Source organism: Haliotis asinina, chromosome 13 (assembly GCF_037392515.1).
Source record: "Haliotis asinina isolate JCU_RB_2024 chromosome 13, JCU_Hal_asi_v2, whole genome shotgun sequence".
NCBI classification, from domain to species: domain Eukaryota; kingdom Metazoa; phylum Mollusca; class Gastropoda; order Lepetellida; family Haliotidae; genus Haliotis; species Haliotis asinina.
The window spans coordinates 29,330,567-29,352,568 of record NC_090292.1 but is presented as its reverse complement, the minus strand read 5'-3'; the positions used below and the strand labels follow the sequence as shown (position 1 = coordinate 29,352,568).

General features: G+C 42.6%; 1 protein-coding gene across 1 annotated transcript in view; it reads right to left on the bottom strand.

The window, feature by feature from the left end:
• The window catches only part of LOC137259495 (MYCBP-associated protein-like), a 28,558-nt gene extending 6,796 nt beyond the window's left edge, over window positions 1-21,762 (bottom strand). Inside the window, exons 1-17 of the mRNA XM_067797135.1 lie at window positions 21,627-21,762; window positions 20,042-20,175; window positions 19,173-19,270; window positions 17,856-17,920; window positions 16,060-16,184; window positions 14,928-15,087; window positions 14,135-14,239; window positions 13,570-13,636; window positions 13,070-13,152; window positions 11,632-11,681; window positions 10,471-10,577; window positions 9,530-9,722; window positions 4,627-4,699; window positions 3,336-3,523; window positions 2,348-2,521; window positions 1,453-1,584; window positions 110-234 (exon numbers count right to left, since the gene is read on the bottom strand). Coding sequence (XP_067653236.1) covers window positions 110-234; window positions 1,453-1,584; window positions 2,348-2,521; window positions 3,336-3,523; window positions 4,627-4,699; window positions 9,530-9,722; window positions 10,471-10,577; window positions 11,632-11,681; window positions 13,070-13,152; window positions 13,570-13,636; window positions 14,135-14,239; window positions 14,928-15,087; window positions 16,060-16,184; window positions 17,856-17,920; window positions 19,173-19,270; window positions 20,042-20,175; window positions 21,627-21,762 — 2,015 coding nt within the window. The remainder of the gene's footprint in view (window positions 1-109; window positions 235-1,452; window positions 1,585-2,347; window positions 2,522-3,335; window positions 3,524-4,626; window positions 4,700-9,529; window positions 9,723-10,470; window positions 10,578-11,631; window positions 11,682-13,069; window positions 13,153-13,569; window positions 13,637-14,134; window positions 14,240-14,927; window positions 15,088-16,059; window positions 16,185-17,855; window positions 17,921-19,172; window positions 19,271-20,041; window positions 20,176-21,626) is intronic.
• Window positions 21,763-22,002: the final 240 nt, after the last annotated feature.

Genomic DNA, 22,002 nt, shown 5'->3' with positions numbered 1-22,002 from the left:
CTGAGACATGGTGACCCAAAGTTTATGTGGGTAGCATATATTGTAAATTGCATATGAAATTCACTCATTCACTCACTCACTCACTCAGTTCAGAAACAAACTGGCCTACCACACAGAGAATCCCTCTGAAGATACTGGTCTCTGAACTGAGAACGTCATCTTGTTGACCGACTGGCTAAACTTGTGCAGGAGACCGTTCCTGGTTTTGTCATCTTCTGATAGTGTTTCTAAGTTCTGTACACAACACAGACATACATACAATCAGCATACAAAGACTCATGCAGTACGTGGACAATGTCATCAGAATACTGAGGGCCCTCTCTCTCTAACATGGAGATGCTTGACCGACACAGATGGAGACTATCATTAGCAATAATACACGGGGGCGTGATGGGCGGGTCTTCTTGATGGATATCGAAACAGACGAGTGGTGACAAATGCCGTGTGGAGAAATGCGGGGCGCGGTAGGCGAGTTGGCTAAAGCGCCAGGCTAGTCATCCAGTCAGTCTGAGGTGTCGGGATCGAGCCCACCTGTGACCGGATGTAACATACTTGGAGTCAGCTTTGTGTACAGACTCTTTCAGTGTTGTCACAACCCTTTGTGAACAGTACACAAACCTGTGCACTTAAAAGAACCCACGAGTCACTTGGTATATGACCAGACGGTGGCCACATCAATATGTGCATACACCTAGTTGCGGGTAGAGCAACGTGCAGTAAACGTGGATAAAGTACTGTGACTGTGTCCCAGTCCACCCAGCTGTGAATTGAGTACCTAGTTAGGATGAGAGAACCAGGATAAACTCGGTGCGCCTTGTGGCGGCAAGAGTTGCATGATCCCTAGGGAGTTGAGATTGATAATAAGATGAACCGCGAACATTGACATCCAATGATCAAGGGAAACAAATACCAACACCTTGAGCAAGCACTATATGCATGTGTGTGTGAGCTACATAAATACCCTATCCTAAATTACAGAAATGAACATGGTTCAATAACAAGGACTTCTTAACGCTAAGGAATGAATGCCTTTGAATGAAGTCACAGCAATACCAAGGATCGACTTGGTGCGGTGACAAAAACTGAACCGGGAACCGATACAAGAATCCGTATCGAAACGTCGTACTCATGAAATCAAAGAAACTGTTACCCATAAAGTATGTTCAATATTGTTCAGATGTAGTATCAAGGGTGGAAAAGCGGAATATGGTGCATTAAAACGACCCAGCAGTGCTACAGCTTAACTGTTCCAATCATTACCGATAATAAGAAACATGACCGACCAATAGCTACTCATCGTAATCATTTTGAAAGAAAACAGCAGTTTAGTGAAAATATTATGAAACGCCATCGGACGTTAATGGAGCGAAGGGTGACTGGTCCGGGGTGATCTAGCTGCAATATCGTAGAGTATAAGTTAAACATATGTTAACACTGAAGGACAACACCTACCTTCTTCAGCGAAGCCAGTGAAAGTATGGGCACTATTTCCGTGCTGCTGGATGAATCAGACGCCGACTCCTCCTGGCCAGTCTCCGGGTTCAACAGAAGCAGGTCTCTCACAACCTCACTGTGGTAGAAGAACTGGAGAGAGGGATAATACGGTTAGGTAACACCGATCTCATATGGAAGAACTGGAGAGAAGGAATAATACCGTTAGTTAACACCGACCTCATACAGAAGAACTGGGGAGAAGGGATAATACCGTTAGTTAACACCGACCTCATACAGAAGAACTGGAGAGAAGGAATAATACCGTTAGTTAACACCGACCTCATACAGAAGAACTGGGGAGAAGGGATAATACCGTTAGTTAACACAAACCTCATAGAGAAGAACTGGAGAGAAGGGATAATACGGTTAGTTAACACCGACCTCATACAGAAGAACTGGGGAGAAGGAATAATACCGTTAGTTAACACAGACCCCAGACAAGAGACCTGGAGAGAAGGGACAGTATCGTTAGTTAACACCGACCTCATATAGAACTGGAGAGAAGGGATAATACCGTTAGTTAACACCGACCAGTGGTGGAAGAGCTGGAGAGAGGGTAATACCGTTAGTAACACCGTCCAGATTTTTCAAAAAAGTGGTGAGAGGGCACATGACAGGACGTTTGTGATGGTCATTTTCCAAATCTATACTTTTTTAAAGGAATTTCTGTAAGTTAGGTTTGTACACATGATGTCTACTCTCATATCCTACACATGATGTCTACTCTCATATCCTAACAAGTGCCTTATAGGTTTCGGTCACGTGTTACTGTGCGTCCGCATACTTCGGATGAACGAGCGATGACGTCTTCTAAATAGGTATACGTGATTTAATCATGATGATCACTACCCACCCCTGGATTCAGAGCCTCGAAGTGATCATTTACTCTAGGTGCGTCCTCAAACATCCACGTGTAGGATTTCTGTCGCCTACAGCGCTCAAACGGGGTGAGGAGTGTCATGGACTCGATAACCTCGTGAATGATGCGCTGGCATATCGATAGGGCCTGGTTGTGAGAGAGACGTTTCTGGAAATGGAACCGTGATAAAGGTCGCTTAGAAAATGGACCAAAGAGAAAATCGTCCCGTCGTTCATTTTGTCTAACTGTCCCTTGATTGTTCCACTCAGTTGTCACTCTGGATTAGCTCATTGTATCGTCTCATTGGATTGTCACAGTGGATTGTCACTATATTGTCACACTGGGTTGTTTCACTGGATTGTCACACTGAATTGTCACACTGGATTAGCTCATTGTATTGTCTCACTGGATTGTCACAGTGGATTGTCACTATATTGTCATACTGAGTTGTTTCACTGGATTGTCACACATGATTGTCTCACTGGATTGTCACACATGGTTGTATCACTGAATTGTCACAGTAGATTGTCTTACTGTACTGTCACACTGGGTTGGGGCGTTCTACCCCGGCCATTCATTATTAATTTATATTCCAAACTGCGTCCAACCTTAAGGGTCTGGGAAGGTTGGTTGTTGGTTGGTCTAATGTTTGACGCCATGTTCAGCAATATCCCAGCTATATGGCCGCGTTCTGTTAATAATTTGGACCATACAATCCAGTGATCAACAGCATGACCATCAATCTACGCAACTGAAATACGATGACGTGTCAACCAAGTCAGCGAACCTGACCACCCGATCCCATTAATCGCCTCTTACGACAAACATGTGTTGCTGATAAACCTTTTGCTGTGCGCTGTAGTCAAAATGCGTATATCGAACAATGAAAAGAACGAATTACACATACGAACGTTTCGACATAGCCGTTGTTTACACTGCACATGTTCAACAGAGTTTCCCAAAGCAAAGTGAGCAGCCTCACCTCAATGGTGTCTCTCCCGTGTTTGTTGACGTCTCTATCTCGGGCTATGCCCCACAGTGTCAGGAGGACACGCCCTCTCCCACACAGCCGGGGACTTGTCTCGAACCCCCACGTCTCCGTGTACACTCCTGGCCCGGGGCTCTTGAAGGACGTGGCTATGCGCTTTGTCTCTCCCGGGAGGATAATACCTGCATAGGTAGATATACTGTTACACGATTGAGTGAGTGAGTTTAGTTTTACGCCGCATTCAGCAATACAGCTATTGGCGGCGGTTTGTAAATAATCGAGTCTGGACCAGACATTCCAGTGATCAATAGCATCAGCATCGGTCTGTGCAACTGGGATACGATGACATGTCTCATTCAAGTCAGCGAGCCTGACTACCCGATCCCTTTAGTCGCCTCTAACGACAAGCATGAGCACGGGACGTAATACTGTAGGCGGTGGGAGGGAAGGAGCGATGGAGATTGAGGGACCGAGAGATAGGAAGAATGGGAGTACAGACACCAAAAGGGAGACTGAGGGATCGAAAGAATGGGAGTACAGACACCAATAGAGTGATTGAGGGACCGAAAGATAGGAAGAATGGGAGTACAGACACCAATAGAGCGATTGAGGGACCGAAAGATGGGAAGAATGGGAGTACAGACACCAATAGAGCGATTGAGGGACAGAAAGATAGGAAGAATGGGAGTATAGACACCAACAGAGAGATTGAGGGACACAAAGATAGGAAGAATGGGAGTATAGACACCAACAGAGAGATTGAGGGACACAAAGATAGGAGGAATGGGAGTACAGACACCAACAGAGAGATTGAGGGACAGAAAGATAGGAAGAATGGGAGTACAGACACCAATAGAGAGATTGAGGGACAGAAAGATAGGGGGAATGGGAGATGGGTGGCGTGTGGTCCTGAGCACAAAACTCAGGTGACCGTGTTTGACTTCTGAGAGTTTCTTGGACTCCAGTCCTGCCTCACAACGAAGCAACGAAGTACGTAACACATGTGGTCTCACTTAAATAGGCAAGTGAGTTTGTTGAAAATTGCCTTTGTTCACCCAGCAGAAATTGGGTACCCGATGGAATAAGTCATGTAAACACTCACCTTCTACCGCCTAGCAGGCAGCTTGGGTTAATCTGGGTAAGTGTTTGGGCGCTTCGAGCATGAATTGTACATGGAGTAATGCGCATGATAACTGGATTATTATTATTAAGAAACCAAAACATACTTTCACTAACAGGATGAAATAGACATCATCAGTGTGATTGACGTTCGTGTGTAACTTACCATAACTCTGATCAAAGTAAAACCTCTGGACAGCGTCTTTCTTGAATCCGAAGGGATCCTCCGTCGGCAGTTTCTGTAACAACATCAACATCACATCATCTACGTCATGGTATGACATCACGAGGTGAGGTGTTTTAGTATTTACTTCAGAATTATACCAACTGGCAGTTTGTCTCCCTGATCTTTGTACGCGTGGAAATTTAAATCTTAAGAAATTTAAAGATTTCTAAAAAACCTTTCCAGGTCTAGCTATTGTTCATAAAGTTAGTGAAGTTAAGCATCAAAAAATAAGTATCAATATTCTCTAATATTTGTCTCAGTCATGATACCCTTGTAGATACAGGTTAGAATTGATCTCAGCAACCCAAGCTTGTCGTAAAAGCGACAAACGGGATCAGATGATCACGATCAGGCTCGCTGACTTGGTTGACACGTCATAGTATTCCAGATGCGTCGACTGATGCTCATGCTGTTGATCACTAGATTGTCTGGTCCAGATTCGATTATTAACAGATCACGGCCATACAGCTGGAATATTGCTGCGTGCGGAGGAAAACAACAAATCGCCCATCTTATCCAGACCCTTGGGAATAAAGTAATAATGAAAGTATCAAGTCTAGAAATTCGCAAAAAAACATTCGTTTTTGTTTGAAGTATATACCATATGAAAATATGGAAAAACACATCAGCTCGTAAGAATGTCATTATGTTTCTGAGGTACGATACATTTTGTCATAAATGGCACATTTCTATTCGATCTGTTAATAATCGAGTCTGGGCCAGATTATCCTGTGACCAACAGCATGCGAATCGATCTGCTCTACTGGGAACCGATGACATATGTCAACAAGTCAGCGAGCCTAACTACCCGATCCCGTTAGTCGCCTCTATGGCAAGCATGGATTGCTGAAGGCCTATTCTACCCCGGACCTTCGTGGGTGTAAAGACTATTTTGCACTGCAGTTACCAACACAGCATCGGTGATATTGAGAATGGTTTTCACACAAACTGTGGGTTCGAACGTCGGTTTCAGCGTTAACAGTGAAAGCATTAACCACTAGCCTACATTGTCTGTTTGCCATCGGACCAGATAAACGTGTTAAAAAGGGTGGTTTTGTTTAAATCTTTTGTTTTAAACGTGGGAAGTCAACCTTTACAATATACCCTTGTTATAATGCCACCGTGTGTCCAGGAGAAATTATATCCAGGGTGGAATTACAACCAGACAGGACAGTTGGAGGACCTGTCCAAACAAAGGGGTCACTGAGCTGATGTCTCATGTAATAAGCCTTGGATAATCCCACCGGCAAGGGATTTGATTTGTGGCTGGCAGGAAGTGTATAGTCACAATTGTTATCCTACCTGTGATTACAAGACTACAATTAATTTGAGTCCTGTCAATGAACGAATTAAGGCATTTATATCACGTGCAGTCAGTGTAATTGGCATTATAACCAGGGAAAATGAGTTGTGTCCCCCAAAACTTTGTCAAATGACATTATGTCGAGTTTGGCATTGCAGTCAAGTTATTAATTAGACAGGAAATCCATTCCAGCAAAAAACATGGCATTATATCCATTGTGGCATTACAACCAGGGTGGCACTATAACCAGGGTGGCACCATAACCAGGATAACACTATAACCAGGGTGGCACCATAACCAGGGCGGTACCATAACCAGGGTGGCACCATAACCAGGGTGGCGCTACAACCAGGGTAGCACTATAACCAGGGTAGCACTATAACCAGGGTGGCACTATAACCAGGGTGGTACCATAACCAGGGTGGCACCATAACCAGGATAGCACTATGACCAGGGTGACACTATAACCAGGATAACACTATAACCAGGATAACACTATAACCAGGGTGGCACTATAACCAGGATAACACTATAACCAGGGTTTCACCATAACCAGGATAACACTATAACCAGGATAACACTATAACCAGGGTGGCACTATAACCAAGATAACACTATAACCAGGATAACACTATAACCAGGGTGGCACTATAACCAGGATAACACTATAACCAGGGTGGCACTTTAACCAAGATAACACTATAACCAGGGTGGCACTATAACCAGGATAACACTATAACCAGGGTTTCACAATAACCAGGATAACACTACAACCAGGGTGGCACTATAACCAAGATAACACTATAACCAGGATAACACTATAACCAGGGTGGCACTATAACCAGGGTGGCACTTTAACCAAGATAACACTATAACCAGGGTGGCACTATAACCACGATAACACTATAACCAGGGTGGCACTATAACCAGGAAAACACTATAACCAGGGTGGCACTTCAACCAAGATAACACTATAACCAGGGTGGCACTATAACCAAGATAACACTATAACCAGGGTGGCACTATAACCAGGATAACACTATAACCAGGGTTTCACCATAACCAGGATAACACTATAACCAGGGTGGCACTATAACCAAGATAACACTATAACCAGGGTGGCACTATAACCAGGATAACACTATAACCAGGGTGGCACTATAACCAAGATAACACTATAACCAGGGTTTCACCATAACCAGGATAACACTATAACCAGGATAACACCATAACCAGGGTGGCACTATAACCAAGATAACACTATAACCAGGGTGGCACTATAACCAAGATAACACTACAACCAGGGTGGCACTATAACCAGGATAACACTATAACCAGGGTTTCACCATAACCAGGATAACACTATAACCAGGGTGGCACTATAACCAAGATAACACTATAACCAGGGTGGCACTATAACCAGGATAACACTATAACCAGGGTGGCACTATAACCAAGATAACACTATAACCAGGATAACACTATAACCAGGATAACACTATAACCAGGGTGACACTATAACCAGGATAACACTATAACCAGGGTGGCACTATAACCAAGATAACACTATAACCAGGATAACACTATAACCAGGGTTTCACCATAACCAGGATAACACTATAACCAGGGTGGCATTATAACCAGGATAACACTATAACCAGGATAACACTATAACCAGGGTGGCACTATAACCAAGATAACACTATAACCAGGGTGGCACTATAACCAGGATAACACTATCACCAGGGTGGCACTTTAACCAAGATAACACTATAACCAGGGTGGCACCATAACCAGGATAACACTATAACCAGGGTGGCACTATAACCAAGATAACACTATAACCAGGATAACACTATAACCAGGGTGGCACTATAACCAGGAAAACACTATAACCAGGGTGGCACTATAACCAAGATAACACTATAACCAGGGTGGCACCATAACCAGGATAACACTATAACCAGGGTGGCACTATAACCAAGATAACACTATAACCAGGATAACACTATAACCAGGGTGGCACTATAACCAGGAAAACACTATAACCAGGGTGGCACTTTAACCAAGATAACACTATAACCAGGGTGGCACTATAACCAGGATAACACTATAACCAGGGTGGCACTATAACCAGGGTTTCACCATAACCAGGGTGGCACTTTAACCAAGAAAACACTATAACCAGGGTGGCACTATAACCAAGATAACACTATAACCAGGGTGGCACTATAACCAGGATAACACTATAACCAGGGTGGCACCATAACCAGGATAACACTATAACCAGGGTGGCACTATAACCAAGATAACACTATAACCAGGGTGGCACTATAACCAGGATAACACTATAACCAGGGTGGCACTATAACCAAGATAACACTATAATCAGGGTTTCACCATAACCAGGATAACACTATAACCAGGATAACACCATAACCAGGGTGGCACTATAACCAAGATAACACTATAACCAGGGTGGCACTATAACCAAGATAACACTATAACCAGGGTGGCACTATAACCAGGATAACACTATAACCAGGGTTTCACCATAACCAGGATCACACTATGACCAGGGTGGCACTATAACCAAGATAACACTATAACCAGGATAACACTATAACCAGGATAACGCTATAACCAGGGTGGCACTATAACCAAGATAACACTATAACCATGGTTTCACCATAACCAGGATAACACTATAGCCAGGGTAGCACTATAACCAGGATAACACTATAACCAGGGTGGCACTGTAACCACGATAACACTATAACCAGGGTTTCACCATAACCAGGATAACACTTTAACCAAGATAACACTATGACCAGGGTGGCACTATAACCAAGATAACACTATAACCAGGGTGGCACCATAACCAGGAAAACACTATAACCAGGGTGGCACTTTAACCAGGATAACACTATAACCAGGGTGGCACTATAACCAGGATAACACTATAACCAGGGTTTCACCATAACCAGGATAACACTATAACCAGGGTGGCACTATAACCAAGATAACACTATAACCAGGATAACACTATAACCAGGGTGGCACTATAACCAGGATAACACTATAACCAGGGTGGCACTATAACCAAGATAACACTATAACCAGGATAACACTATAACCAGGATAACACTATAACCAGGGTGACACTATAACCAGGATAACACTATAACCAGGGTGGCACTATAACCAAGATAACACTATAACCAGGATAACACTATAACCAGGGTTTCACCATAACCAGGATAACACTATAACCAGGGTGGCATTATAACCAGGATAACACTATAACCAGGATAACACTATAACCAGGGTGGCACTATAACCAAGATAACACTATAACCAGGGTGGCACTATAACCAGGATAACACTATCACCAGGGTGTTACTTTAGCCAGGATGGCACTATAACCAGGGCGGCATTACATCCAGGGCGGCACTATATCCAGGGTGGCATTATACCCAGGGTGACACTATATCCATGGTGGCACTACAACCAGGGTGGCAGTGTATTCAAGCTGAATACCTTCCAGTCAAAGGCAACCACTGTTAGTCCAGTGTTGGTCACTTCCAAGTGTGCGTCTTGTCGGTCTCCTGCAAAACAATCTAACCCTAGTTCCGCCTTGACAACAGTTTCATCGATGACGTCATCGCTCCACGTGACAATATGGCCGCCAAATATAAGACTTGGGAGAGATCTGGCTCTGTCTTTCTTTATCCTGAAAGGAGTTACCATATACATTATCATAGTACTAAGCTTTGCCAATATGCGTCTACACTGAAATACCGCACGAAGTCTTTTGAAATCAGTTAATATTTAAAAAGGATAAACAAATGAATTTGTGTTGTAACTAATTTTTGTCAATGTCCTGGATTTATCCACTATACCTAAACCATTTTTTTATTTTAAAACAACCATTAACGTCTTGATACCATGTGTACATATATATTATAAATACATATATTTAACAAATTTTCTTCAAATATAACAATGGGGCTTACTTATATGGACATTTCAGACACAAAATAATATTTCTAACGTTAGGTCATAGAGTATTCTTCCGCTAAAATATTTTTGCTTTTCAGTGATGTTGATAATTCCGTGTATCCTCAGTTCGAAAGAATTTGAGAGTAGGTCAAATTACACAGAATATTTCAAGACCACTAATATACGGTCAATATACAGCGAACAAAATCGGAACTTGTGGGCATCCCTTCACATCAGACAATCACTTCTTCATCTACGTATGGCGTAAATGTTCCGACTTGTATGGAAACTTCACATGATATCGTCCACGCTTCGACGTCAACGTCTATGGCGACTACGGGCAGATGAAACATGTCAAGACAGTTGCGTGAGTGAGTGAGTGAGCAATACTTCAGCAATATCACGGTGAGGACACTAGAAATGGGATTCCCACAATGTACTTATGTGGGGAATAGTCATGTACATATAGAGGAACTTACGGCTCACGTGAAGCTGGTGGTGGAGCGTTAAGACGTGGCTGTGGTTCACACTTCACTTTCGTGGTCGCGTTAAATGGACGACCTATTGTATAGATGTCCCGAAGCTTCTGTAAATGTGAAAAATCATTCTATATTTGTTTATTATATTATTAATGGAATCCTAGAGGCAACATTGTCGCGTTGTCGTACATTTGACGTCGTTTTGGACAAACGGTTTAAAAATCCGGCTGAAATGTATATATTTAAGAGTGAGTTAGTTGGTTTTACGCTGTTTTTAGAATATTTCAGCAATATCACGGCGGGGGACACCAGAAATGGGTTTCACACACTGTACCCATGTTAGGAATCGAACCCGGGTCTTCGGCGTGGCTAACGAACGCTTTAACCACTAGGCTACCCTACCTCCCCTTATTTATTAGAGAAATAGTAAAACAGTTGTATTATCACGAAGTAATGCATCTGTTACTTTTGATTTTCATAAGTATGAACTTGAGACTAAATACTCACTGCCTTTAGCCATACCTTTGACATAATTTACTAAACTTTTACAACAAAAAGTTGTTCAATAAATTTCTTTCAAGTTCAAACGTTTTTTTAAATAACAAGATCAGACTGCGTTCATTCTAACTCGTAAACAACCCAGATAGAGCCGACTGTTTGTGAAAATATTGCCGTCTCATTTTCAGATCTAAGCAAATATCTTGAACATTTATGGTGAAACAATTTATGTTCAGATAGGTAACGCTATGTGTTTGCATGCAACTTTTTAAAAAATGAATATCGCTTCTGTATGCGATAGAGACTAGTAACGTATACTCAAAATAATGCTCAAACAATTCTCAAATTCTACCATGACTTTATTAAATGCTGGATTGTGATTGGTTAATCAAAGTCATTCAGATGTATATAATCACATTATAAACCTTTGAATTTTCAGCACAGTATGTATTGTTTTTAATCTTAATCACGCTGTTACGGTAGAATGGAGATAAATATACTGAGTTGGAAAAATCAACGGGATATAATCAAATTATTATTGCTCTAAATATTTCATATAAAACATAAAGCTACTCGTTCGGATTTGAATCAAGTTTAGGACTATTTTCATTTTATTACATGCCTCTGATTTTCCAACACTATATTTGTCCAAACTATACTCACGGGAACGCTGAGAATGGGGTCCAGCTTGATTCTATTGGTCTTGATGTAACCTGAAAAAAAACCACAGGTGTTCGATTACTGCAAAGTCTCCTTTGAATTCTAAAATATACATATGTAATCACTTCCTCCGTTGTCTATTGGATGCCAAAATATGAGTGCAGTCTCAAATATGACGCATGTCACGTGTGATCTCTTTCAAAATGGAGAGATGAGAGAGAGAGAGAGAGAGAGAGAGAGAGAGAGAGGTGGGGAGGGGGAAAGAGAGAGGCGAGGCAGAGAGAGAGAGAGAGAGGCTGGGTAGGATGGACAAGTAAATGGAAGTGAAGAAGCCACCGACATTGAAGTCATTCTGGTTATCTGCTCCACATAGGGCAAACACTGGTGCTGTTGTGCATGTGCCGACAAGTCATCGAGGTACATCTTGACACATTTTCACATTCGGGTGTACGGGTGTAGCAACACTAGAAGGAACATTTATTTGAACATTTAAAGGTCACATGTCGCCGAAAACTCAAACATAATTAAAACACAGTCACCACTTATTCATGATATATGAAATGCATTGCTGATTAACAAAAAATAATCAACAAAATAATAAGCGTTTAATCGCAAATCAAAAGCGCAGTATTTTGTACTTGGGCTTCCCTCCAAACGAAGCAGTCGCGATACCGAAAGCAGTCAGAGCCGGCGGATGTGCACTCAAGTGTAACGAAACTTTTTCATTGGCCACTGGTTCATTTGCTGATACACTTAGACGGCTCTTTGTTTATGGCGTATAAGCCCGATAAGTGTTAAATGCATGTGGTCAGTGACTAAAGTTGCATTGCATATTATCATTAGCAGACATGCATATATATAAGTGTCAATAAACCACGGCAGACATTTGAGTTTTCTCTGCTACAGAGTCTGCTTATCAGAGAGAGAGAGAGAGAGAGAGAGAGGGGGGGGGGGGGGGGCGAGGTAGAGAGAGTGAGAGAGAGAGAGAGAGAGGCTGGGTAGGATGGACAAGTAAAAGGAAGTGAAGAAGGAATGGGTAGTATATAAGATTATATTAATTGCAACACAAGTCATATTTGGAATTTCACTTTCTTAGTACAGTACCAATTCTAGTGCTCTTTGGGGTTGAGTTCCATCCGGGATTCGAACCCGCACCACATGGAAGTCGCGATGGCTGAGTGGGCTAAGCGGCTGACTTTGTGTGCTGGCGATTAGGTGCCTGACTCTGAGGGTGCGGGTTCGAATCCCGAATGTGACTCAACCCAAAAAAGTACTAGAATTGGTACTTTCCCACGAAAGTGAAATCCCAAATATGTCATATGTTGTATTTGACCACTTTCTAAATGGCATTGTGCATTCATTATATTAGTTATTAACTTTTTTAAAGCTTTAATGAGGCTTTGCATTTTGAACAATGGCGACATGGTGATGAAGGTGTTACCTTTTTCTTGTTGGATAGCTTCTGGTACACTCATAAACTCTGTTTCCCTCGCATACCCTCTCTCTGTGCGGGTAAGGCTTGTGCTGTCGACACAATGAAACGTCGAATTTACTGGAGACATCGTTCAATGTCTATGTTCGACACACCGAAAAGAATTTGTGTCGAAACTACTTAGTCATTTAGCGTTAAATAAGACTTTGTGTAGTCTTTAAATAGAAGCTGTTGTTGCTGTTGTTGTTGTTTTTGCTGTTGTTTTTTATGTATATTTAGTAGTAAATTTGTAATAGTAGCTGTATTAGTAGTAGTAGCAGTGGCTGTAGTAGTAGTAGTAGTAGTAGTAGTAGTAGTAGTAGTAGTAGTAGTAGTTACATCAACGCGTAGGGGCATACACCAGAAGACAAGATTCAGACCATTCTTGCTGCGTCAGGGGTATATTCAGAATGCGATCATGTCATCACCACCATCATCCTTACATTAAACTTTACTTCAACTGTACTCACAATATGCCCACATCCTTCTCCCCCAGAAAATCAGGCAGAGCCCAGAATCCTGTCCCTCGGGTACCTGGAAAGAGTGAGTGAGTGAGTGAGTGAGTGAGTGAGTGAGTGAGTGAGTGAGTGAGTGAGTGAGTGAGTGAGTGAGTGAGTGAGTGAGTGAGTGAGTGAGTGAGTGAGTGAGTGAGTGAGTATAGTTTTACACCACTTAGGGGAATATTGCAGCAATATCACGGCGGGGGACTCCAGAAATGGGCTTCATACATTGTACCCATGTGGGGTCTTCCACGTGACGAGTGAACGCTTTAATCATTAGGCTACTCACCGCTTCACCCGGAGAGAGATTATTACCTCAGCATAAGAGTACAACATGTATTTTCTTGTAAAATGAAATTTTATGTCATGTTGAAATCGGTGACGTACAGAGCTGACAAGAATTTCGCACTCACGAGGAAAAATAAATTATAAATTGTGACTCCGTTGTACACTAATAAAATCATTTGAAATTTATTTGACATGGCCGTTACTAAACTAAAATCCTTACCTATCCCGTTAGGTGTTGTGTATCGATTGTGCAGTATACCATCAACAGTTCCCTCCCTTCGTAACACTCTCCACTTGCTGTAGGTCCGGGCTTCTCCCATGATCACTTCAGAGGGGTCTCTTCCTGTCATCGCTGTAGTTTATAAAGTAAATTATTAACTTAACACAATACCAATAAGAAGAAGAGGAGGAGGAAGGGGACGATGAAGACAACGACGATGGTGATGTGATGATAATGAAGAATGAGGAGGGAATTTATGGCGACGATGATGATGATGACGACAACGACGATGCTAATGGTGATAATGATGATGGTGATGATGAGGCGGAGGAGGAGGAAGAGGATGGTGACGACGACGATGTTGATGATGATAATGAGGAGGAGAAAGAAGAAGAGGAAGAGGATGGGGGTGAAAAAGGAGGGCGTAATGACGACGATGAGGTAAAATTAGGAGAAGAGGGAAGAGGATGAAGACGATGATGAAGAGAAAAGGAAGAAGAGGAAGATGGCGACGATGGGAGGACGACGAGTAGGAGGAGACGGAGGTGGAGGACCAATTTGGCAGTGATGAGGAGAATGATGACGACGTCGATGAGGTATGTCGTGATAACGCCGACGATGAGAAGGACGATGATGACCAGGAGAAGAGGGCGATGGGGATGGCAATAACGTTTCACCGTGTGGCTCTTGGGGTAAAACAGGCGAGTACTGTCAACCACTTGTTTCTCTGGGAAATACTATATTATCAAACAGTCACTAGTTCGACTTTTTATAACTTTAAACAGTCATTCATAGTTTAGATAACGCTAATCAGACCTACCAACAATATTTGCCCTCTGGCGCTCCCTGTCATCAAGCATGTTTCGCCAGTACTGTAGAGCGTGAATCTCGTCCACATTCGGAATATGTCGGGGCTTGATGACGTGGGATTTGTGGGCAGGAATGACCTTTGGCGCCTGGGAAGTGAACCGGACAAGCGGCTGGAAGACATGATGTAAAAAACGTTTTCAAGACGTCACGTAAAGTGCCGTCAGATGCAGGTCAAATAATGAAAGTGGAAAACTTGGATTTTATAGATCGTTGTTTGAATGACCAGTCACCTTCAGACAAAGAATATGTTTGTGGTTGAGTTCCATCATTACATAAGGGTTGAACAGAAATATCAGCAGTTTCGTTTCTTCATAATAAGGTGCGGTGGGGTAGCATGTGGTTAAAGCTTTTCCAGAAACGTTTATATGGAAAAATGATAACGGTGTTGACGCTGTGTGTGGTGGCACATGTCTCAAACCAGTGGAAGAAATGCCATGTTGGTTCAGTGAGCGAAACGGTTGCCAAATTATGCTAACAATAGATAGCATGGCTAGATATGTCTGAAATTTACTCGCCCACAAAAGAGTTCACATTCAAATTTGAATGTAAACACGGGTTTCATTATTAAGCTTCTAATGTAATGAACGTTTTTTTTTTTAGGTTTTTTTATCAGGCACGATTTATAAGACTTTAGTGTATTATTACTAAACAAGTCGGAGAGGGTGATATGTCTACAAAATGACTCCTGAAAATTCAGGAGCCAGTCGGATTTGTGATTGTGAAGATTTGCTGTCCCGACTGGATTATTATTAGTCACAGGCTTACGGTCTAGTGGGTATTTCACACACAGCATTGATTGGGATGACACCTTGTTTGGCAGTTTGGCCGTATTTGGCAGCTTCTTAGGCTTCTGTCCTGCCCCACATATTTACTCTCTCCTAATGCAAATTTCTTAATATGCCTCCGTTCACCCTGCAATGAACGGGTACTTGGTGGGATGAGATGAACATATGACTGTTACCCTTCAAGCGCCCTTGGGTTGTATCTACTGACCGATGTTATAATGTTAGGGCTGTCTGCAGGAACCTTTTGTTCTCGCAATATAACTACACATTCTGTTATTTTATTGTTTTATGGGTTACCTTCTGTGACGTCACCACGTTTGTCTCTCCCCGCCTCTGTGCTTCCGCTGAATACCCCGCCACACTTCCCAGAATGCTATGAGGTACGACACGCCCACTCTTATCCACCCGAGGACCTTTGCGCACTGAGAAAGAAAATCACATCTCATGAAAGTTCATGTTTGGACTGATACTGATGAAAGCATTGGTGGAGTGGTAGGGTAGCCTAGTGGTTAAAGCGTTCACTTGTCACCCGAAGACACGGGTTCGATTCTCCACATGGGTACGATGTATGAGGGCCATTGTGAGTGACACCTCCGTGGTATTGCTGGAATATTCCTAAAAGCGGCATAAAACAACACCCAGTCACTCTGAAAGTATTTGTCTGTTTTATAACACAATGATATCAAAGCATCATATTCAGGTAATTTTAACACTGTCAAGCAAAGCCCACCAGTATGGGGTATCCGGGTAACAAAATACATGGAGGTCCCCTCTAACCTTGTCCTAATACGTCATCAATTTGATCAGGTGGTTTAGCTCAGTTGATAGCTTTAGTTGATATCAAGTCATTGTGTCAGCATTATCTGGATAGATGCTCATTATGCCAACCACTTGATTATCTGGACCAGAATTGATTACTTACAGATCACTATGCATTTAAGTATAAAACTCGGGAACACTCTCCGACGAGCTGACGACTGGCCGCAATGAGTTCTGGGGCTGCTTCCACGAAGCAACCATTACAAAGTTTAAGCTAAACTCTCATTCTTTAACATTGCACTAAGGTTACCTCAGTAACTTTGTGAAAGTCCTGGTTAGGAAATTGGTTCAAGCAGTTCTGATTATCAGTCTGTTAAGTCTACAAATCTGAAGAGTTGGCTCATGAAACGTTCTGGCCAAAGTCTTAGTCTGCTAGTATAAGGAACGGTTCTTCTTTGGTCTAGTTTGTAAATCGAGACTTTGTTCTATGCGATGTCAACCGTGAGTTTGATATTTTGCAGGCGGTTTGGTTTTAATGAAGAAATGTACCTCGGGGGCTGTTCGGGGTACACCTGGATTCTAGTTTGGTTGATGATCATTGCCTTTCCTTAGGGTCTAGGGTCTGAATTCGTAAGGTTACAGCGATTGAGTGAATATGGTTTTACGCCGTCTATAGCAATGTTCAGGCATGACAGCAGTAATGGGGACACCAGTAATGGACTTCAGACATTCTACCCATATGGAGAATCGTACCCGTAATTCGGCGTGGCAAGCGAACTGTTTCACCACAAGGCGTGCACCCAACACTCCACTCCACCCCATCCCCAATCCTCTACCCGCGGTCGGTTATTGAAGTGGGAGGCATAGTTCATCCCTCCCCTGTCCTGACATTTCTAAGTCGACAAGAAGTCAAGTTCTACTCCACTTGGTTCAACGGGTACTACTGGACTTCCGCTGATGCCAACTAAAGCACAGACACAGGGGTAGAGTGACAGCTAACCAATTCCCCCTAAATGCCATAGCTCACCTGTATTCTAGGTTTTGGTGAGCTACTATCATGCACTACAGCGTACCTGACCCGTGACGATAGGCCTTCAGCAACCCATGCTTGCCATATAAGGCGACTATGCTTGTCGTAAGAGGCGACTAACGGGATCGGGTGGTCAGACTCCCTGACTTTGACACATGTCACTGGTTCACAATTGCGCAGATCGATGCTCATGTTCTTGATCACTGGATTGTCTGGGCCAGACTCGACTATTAACAGACCGTCGCAATATAGCTGGAATATTGCTGAGTGCGGCGTAAAACTAAACTCACTCACTACAGCGTACCTGGCAGCGTGAGCGGAAGCGCCTTGACGTCGCCGGGGGCTGGTACCGCCACTGCTACAGTCACCCTGGACAGAAGAACAGTTTGAAGATGTATGCTAACAATGGATACAACGCTAACGGAATTAGATATCACCCGTAATAATCCCCTTCATGAGGGTAACTAACATAAAGAAATTAATCAAGCGCCCATTGTATTTTTGCAGTGATAGGATTTCAGTGATAGGTTTTGCACGTACACGAACCTTCTCGTGGTGACCACGATGGAAAACCAGGAGTTGATCCTTTGACTCATAAAAGACGACAAAAATGACTCGAATCTATGTTGATTGTATGATTACAATTGCTCATTTATAACGAAAATACACACATTTTCATGCAAAAAGCATGTCTGCACAAATGTGGCCTCGGGATGTTTAATGTTGACTTTCTTGGTGAATGTGAACATTCAAAATGTCGTTTTGCGTATCTTACGCTATTCAAGGCCAATACCGAGTGTAACGTTCACTCTCCTCCTCATACCCTCTGTCAGCCTCCTGATCCCCCGAAGGGGCAGTCTACGCAATTCCTCTTGTGAAGCAGTTTCTGATTTGGCCAGGGTCTGTACTGGAGGATTCCTTTTGAATGGGATCTCAGTCATGTCCCAGATAAGCTCCAAAGGGTGGAGATCGGAGCTAATCTAATCCGGAGATATTTCAGGGTTGCTTAAGCAAATTCTTTGTATATACTTGAAAATATGACAGTTAACAATGTCTGGACAGCCAAGAAATCATCCAATCATCCAAGAAAATACTGATGATTTAGACTTATTTCTTCGAGAATGTAAAGAACGAATGTCAAGGCTGACACGCCTCTCTGAAACATTCCTGTAAGTGAATTTTATCATCAATATAATGTGATTACTGTTTAGAAAAAATATAAAGTCTTGGAAATGAATACCATTTACTTATGAAGAGTGAGAAATATCTACCAGAAAATATCTAAGAAGAAAATATCAACCAGAAGATATCTATAAAGAAAATATCTACCAGAAGATGTCTAAGAAGAAAATATCTACCAGAAGATATCTAAGAAGAAAATAATATCTACCAGCTCGCTTTACAGACTATCAACAGTTACTGAGTTCATGAACTTGATGGAATCTACGGACAAAGATTATTATGCCAACTTGGACTGTATCTAACTAAAGTAATTCACCATAAAATCGTCCTCTAAAACTTAAACTTAATGCATGCAGGATAATATATTTATAATTTATCGTGTATTATGGGCCTAGGGCCTCTTCATAGGATACATTTGTCTGTGGCAGTTTAGACTGACCTCCTCCTGTAGTTCGGATTTTTCTTCTTCACTGTGAAATTGATCACCTTCTCCTTCTTTTCCCGCTTAGCCTCTTGACGGACCATCTCTTCTCGCAGCTGAAAAACACATATGAGAGCAGCCTGTTCAAAACTGTTGTGATACGACACGGGGCGGTGGGTTAGCCTGGTGGTTTAAGCGTTAGCTCCTCATGACGAACACCCAGGTTCGATTCCCCATATGGGTACAATGTGTGAAGGCTATTTCTCGCTGATATTGCTGGAATATTGCTGAAAGCTGCGTTAAAGGATATTCACTAAGAAACGACACAGATAGCCTCAACCTAAACAATATGACAAGTGACGTTGTTTGTAAATAATCGAGTCCGGGCCAAAGAAATCAGTGACAGATAATGTGAGCGTCGATGAGGGTTCGATGACATGCCCTGATGAAGTCAGAAACACTGATGAAGTCAGAAAGCCTCCCCCCACCCTTCCCCACTTCTCTCTCTGTCTCTCTCCCTCTCCTCTCTTTCTCTCTGTCTCTCCCTCTCTCTCTGTCTCTCCTCTCCTCTTTCTGTCTCTCTCCTCTCTCTCTCCCTCTCCCCTCTCTCTCTGTCTCTCTCCTCTCTGTCTCTCTTCCTCTCCTCTCTCTCTGTCTCTCCCTCTCCTCTCTCTGTCTCTCTCCTCTCTGTCTCTCTCCCTCTCCTCTCTCTGTCCCTCCCTCTCCTCTCTGTCTCTCTCCTCTGTCTCTCTCCCTCTCCTCACACACACACACACACACACACACACACACACGCACCCACACCCACACCCACACCCACACGCGCACACCTTATTAGCCCCACCCCAAAGCAGGGTATTGAATCAATATAAATTCTTGATACTTACCTTTTCCAAGGCAGGAAAAGCTTTCAGTTTGGCCAACATCTGTTCCCGCTCTGCTTTCTTGAGTTGTTCGGCCAAGGCGGCCCCCTCAGCCTCCTCCATGTGGGCATCCTTCCTCCTTCTTCCCTTTCCTCGCCCTGAGTAGAAGTTAGTTAGTGAGTTAGGTTTGAAAGGAGTGTCTGCTTAATGTGAGACAAAATACCGAAGTGTATGAATGTGTTTCCGTGTTCCTTGTGGATAGTAATCTCTCGTGTCCCTTGCCGTGATTCTGTGTGTGTGTGTGTGTGTGTATGTGTCTGTGTGTGTGTGTGCGTGCGTGCGTGCGTGCGTGTGTGTGTGTGTGAAAGAGTATACATGCATTGCTTATAATGGCAATTACCGAACACGCTGAAGATGACCGTTGCTGTCGATCATATACAAAACGCTATATATTCCTGTAATGGCGCCATGTGGTCGCTGACAACACTTACAGTCGTATATACAAACTGATGCTGATGATGCTGATCACTGGATTGTCTCGTCCAGACATGGGGATTTACCGACCGCCGCCAAATAGCTAGAATACTGTTGAGTGCGACGTTCAACAGATCACAAACTACTACTGTTTGATAGTTTAAACGTTTCGCCCAGTCTTGGGTTCTGAATTCCGCAGTCTCGCCAAATTCAACATAGATCTATTTGTACCTGGTGTGATTTCTGTGACTGACATGACTTGACATTTCTGGGTGCCAGTGTAAGTAAACGGTACACCGGATGACAAGAAGGTAAGTGTTGAAATCCTTATATACCGTATGTCTTCCAGTAAGCGCCGATTTTTCCAAATAATCATCGGGGATAAAGCAGCTCACTAACAATTAGTCTAATAAGCGTCGTGTCTGGAAGTCCCAGCTTGGGACACTGCTGTTATTTCATGTCCCTAACTTCAGATAGTTTCAACTGAAAGTCAAACACATGATATAATCAGCTGAGATGTATAGTTCCATATGATAACATACCCATAATGTAACCTGTGCCACTTATGCCATTATATAATTTCGCTAAATTAAGATTTAGAAATGAAATTATAGAAATGAAATTGAAACACGCGATTAAAACTGCTGAGACATCTTTTGAAAAACTGGGATCCTGCTGGTATTTGATGTCGTTAACTTCAGATATTTCCCAGTTTGAAATGAAACACATGATAAAATCAGCTGAGAGGTCATATGATAAAATATCGATGGATGTTAACTTTTGTTAAACTGGGAACCTGTTGTTATTTGATATCGCTCAGATATTTTCTAACTGGAAATGAAACACAGATATTTTCTAACTGGAAATGAAACACATGATAAAATCAGCTGAGTGGTCATATGATAAAACATCCACGGTAACTTCAGATATTTTCTAATTGAAAAATGAAACATGTTAAAATCAGCTAAGAGGTCATATGATAAAACATCGATGATGGCTATCTTGTGTCATACTGAGAAACAGTGTGGTTATTTGATATCGCCAAGTTCAGATGCTTTCCAATTGAAAATGAACCGCATGATAAAATCATCTGAGAGGTCTAGTTTCACATGATAAAATATCGATGACGGCTAACCTGTGTCAGACTGGGACACACTGCTACTGACGCGGGACAGCGATTTTCTCTTGGCCCCCATCCCCGAGTCATTGTTAGATGGGACACCGAGACCCTTGAAGATAGACTGGGCCCTTGTTTTCCTCCTCTCACTCATGGCTGTCTTTTCTTAGACACGGTCGGAATGTGTGGATGCAGAGTGTCGCTGTCTATTGTCTTGACGTCACAAACGAAAGCAATGACGTTCGATGATTATGACGTCACGATATAGCATTACGGTTCTTATTGTCTGGAACAAATCCAAGTCATCAAGATATTTTATGGATAAGCATAAAATATCTTGGTCATCTATAAAAACTTATAAATGCCGCTAAAACAAATCCAACTCAGTTTGGAA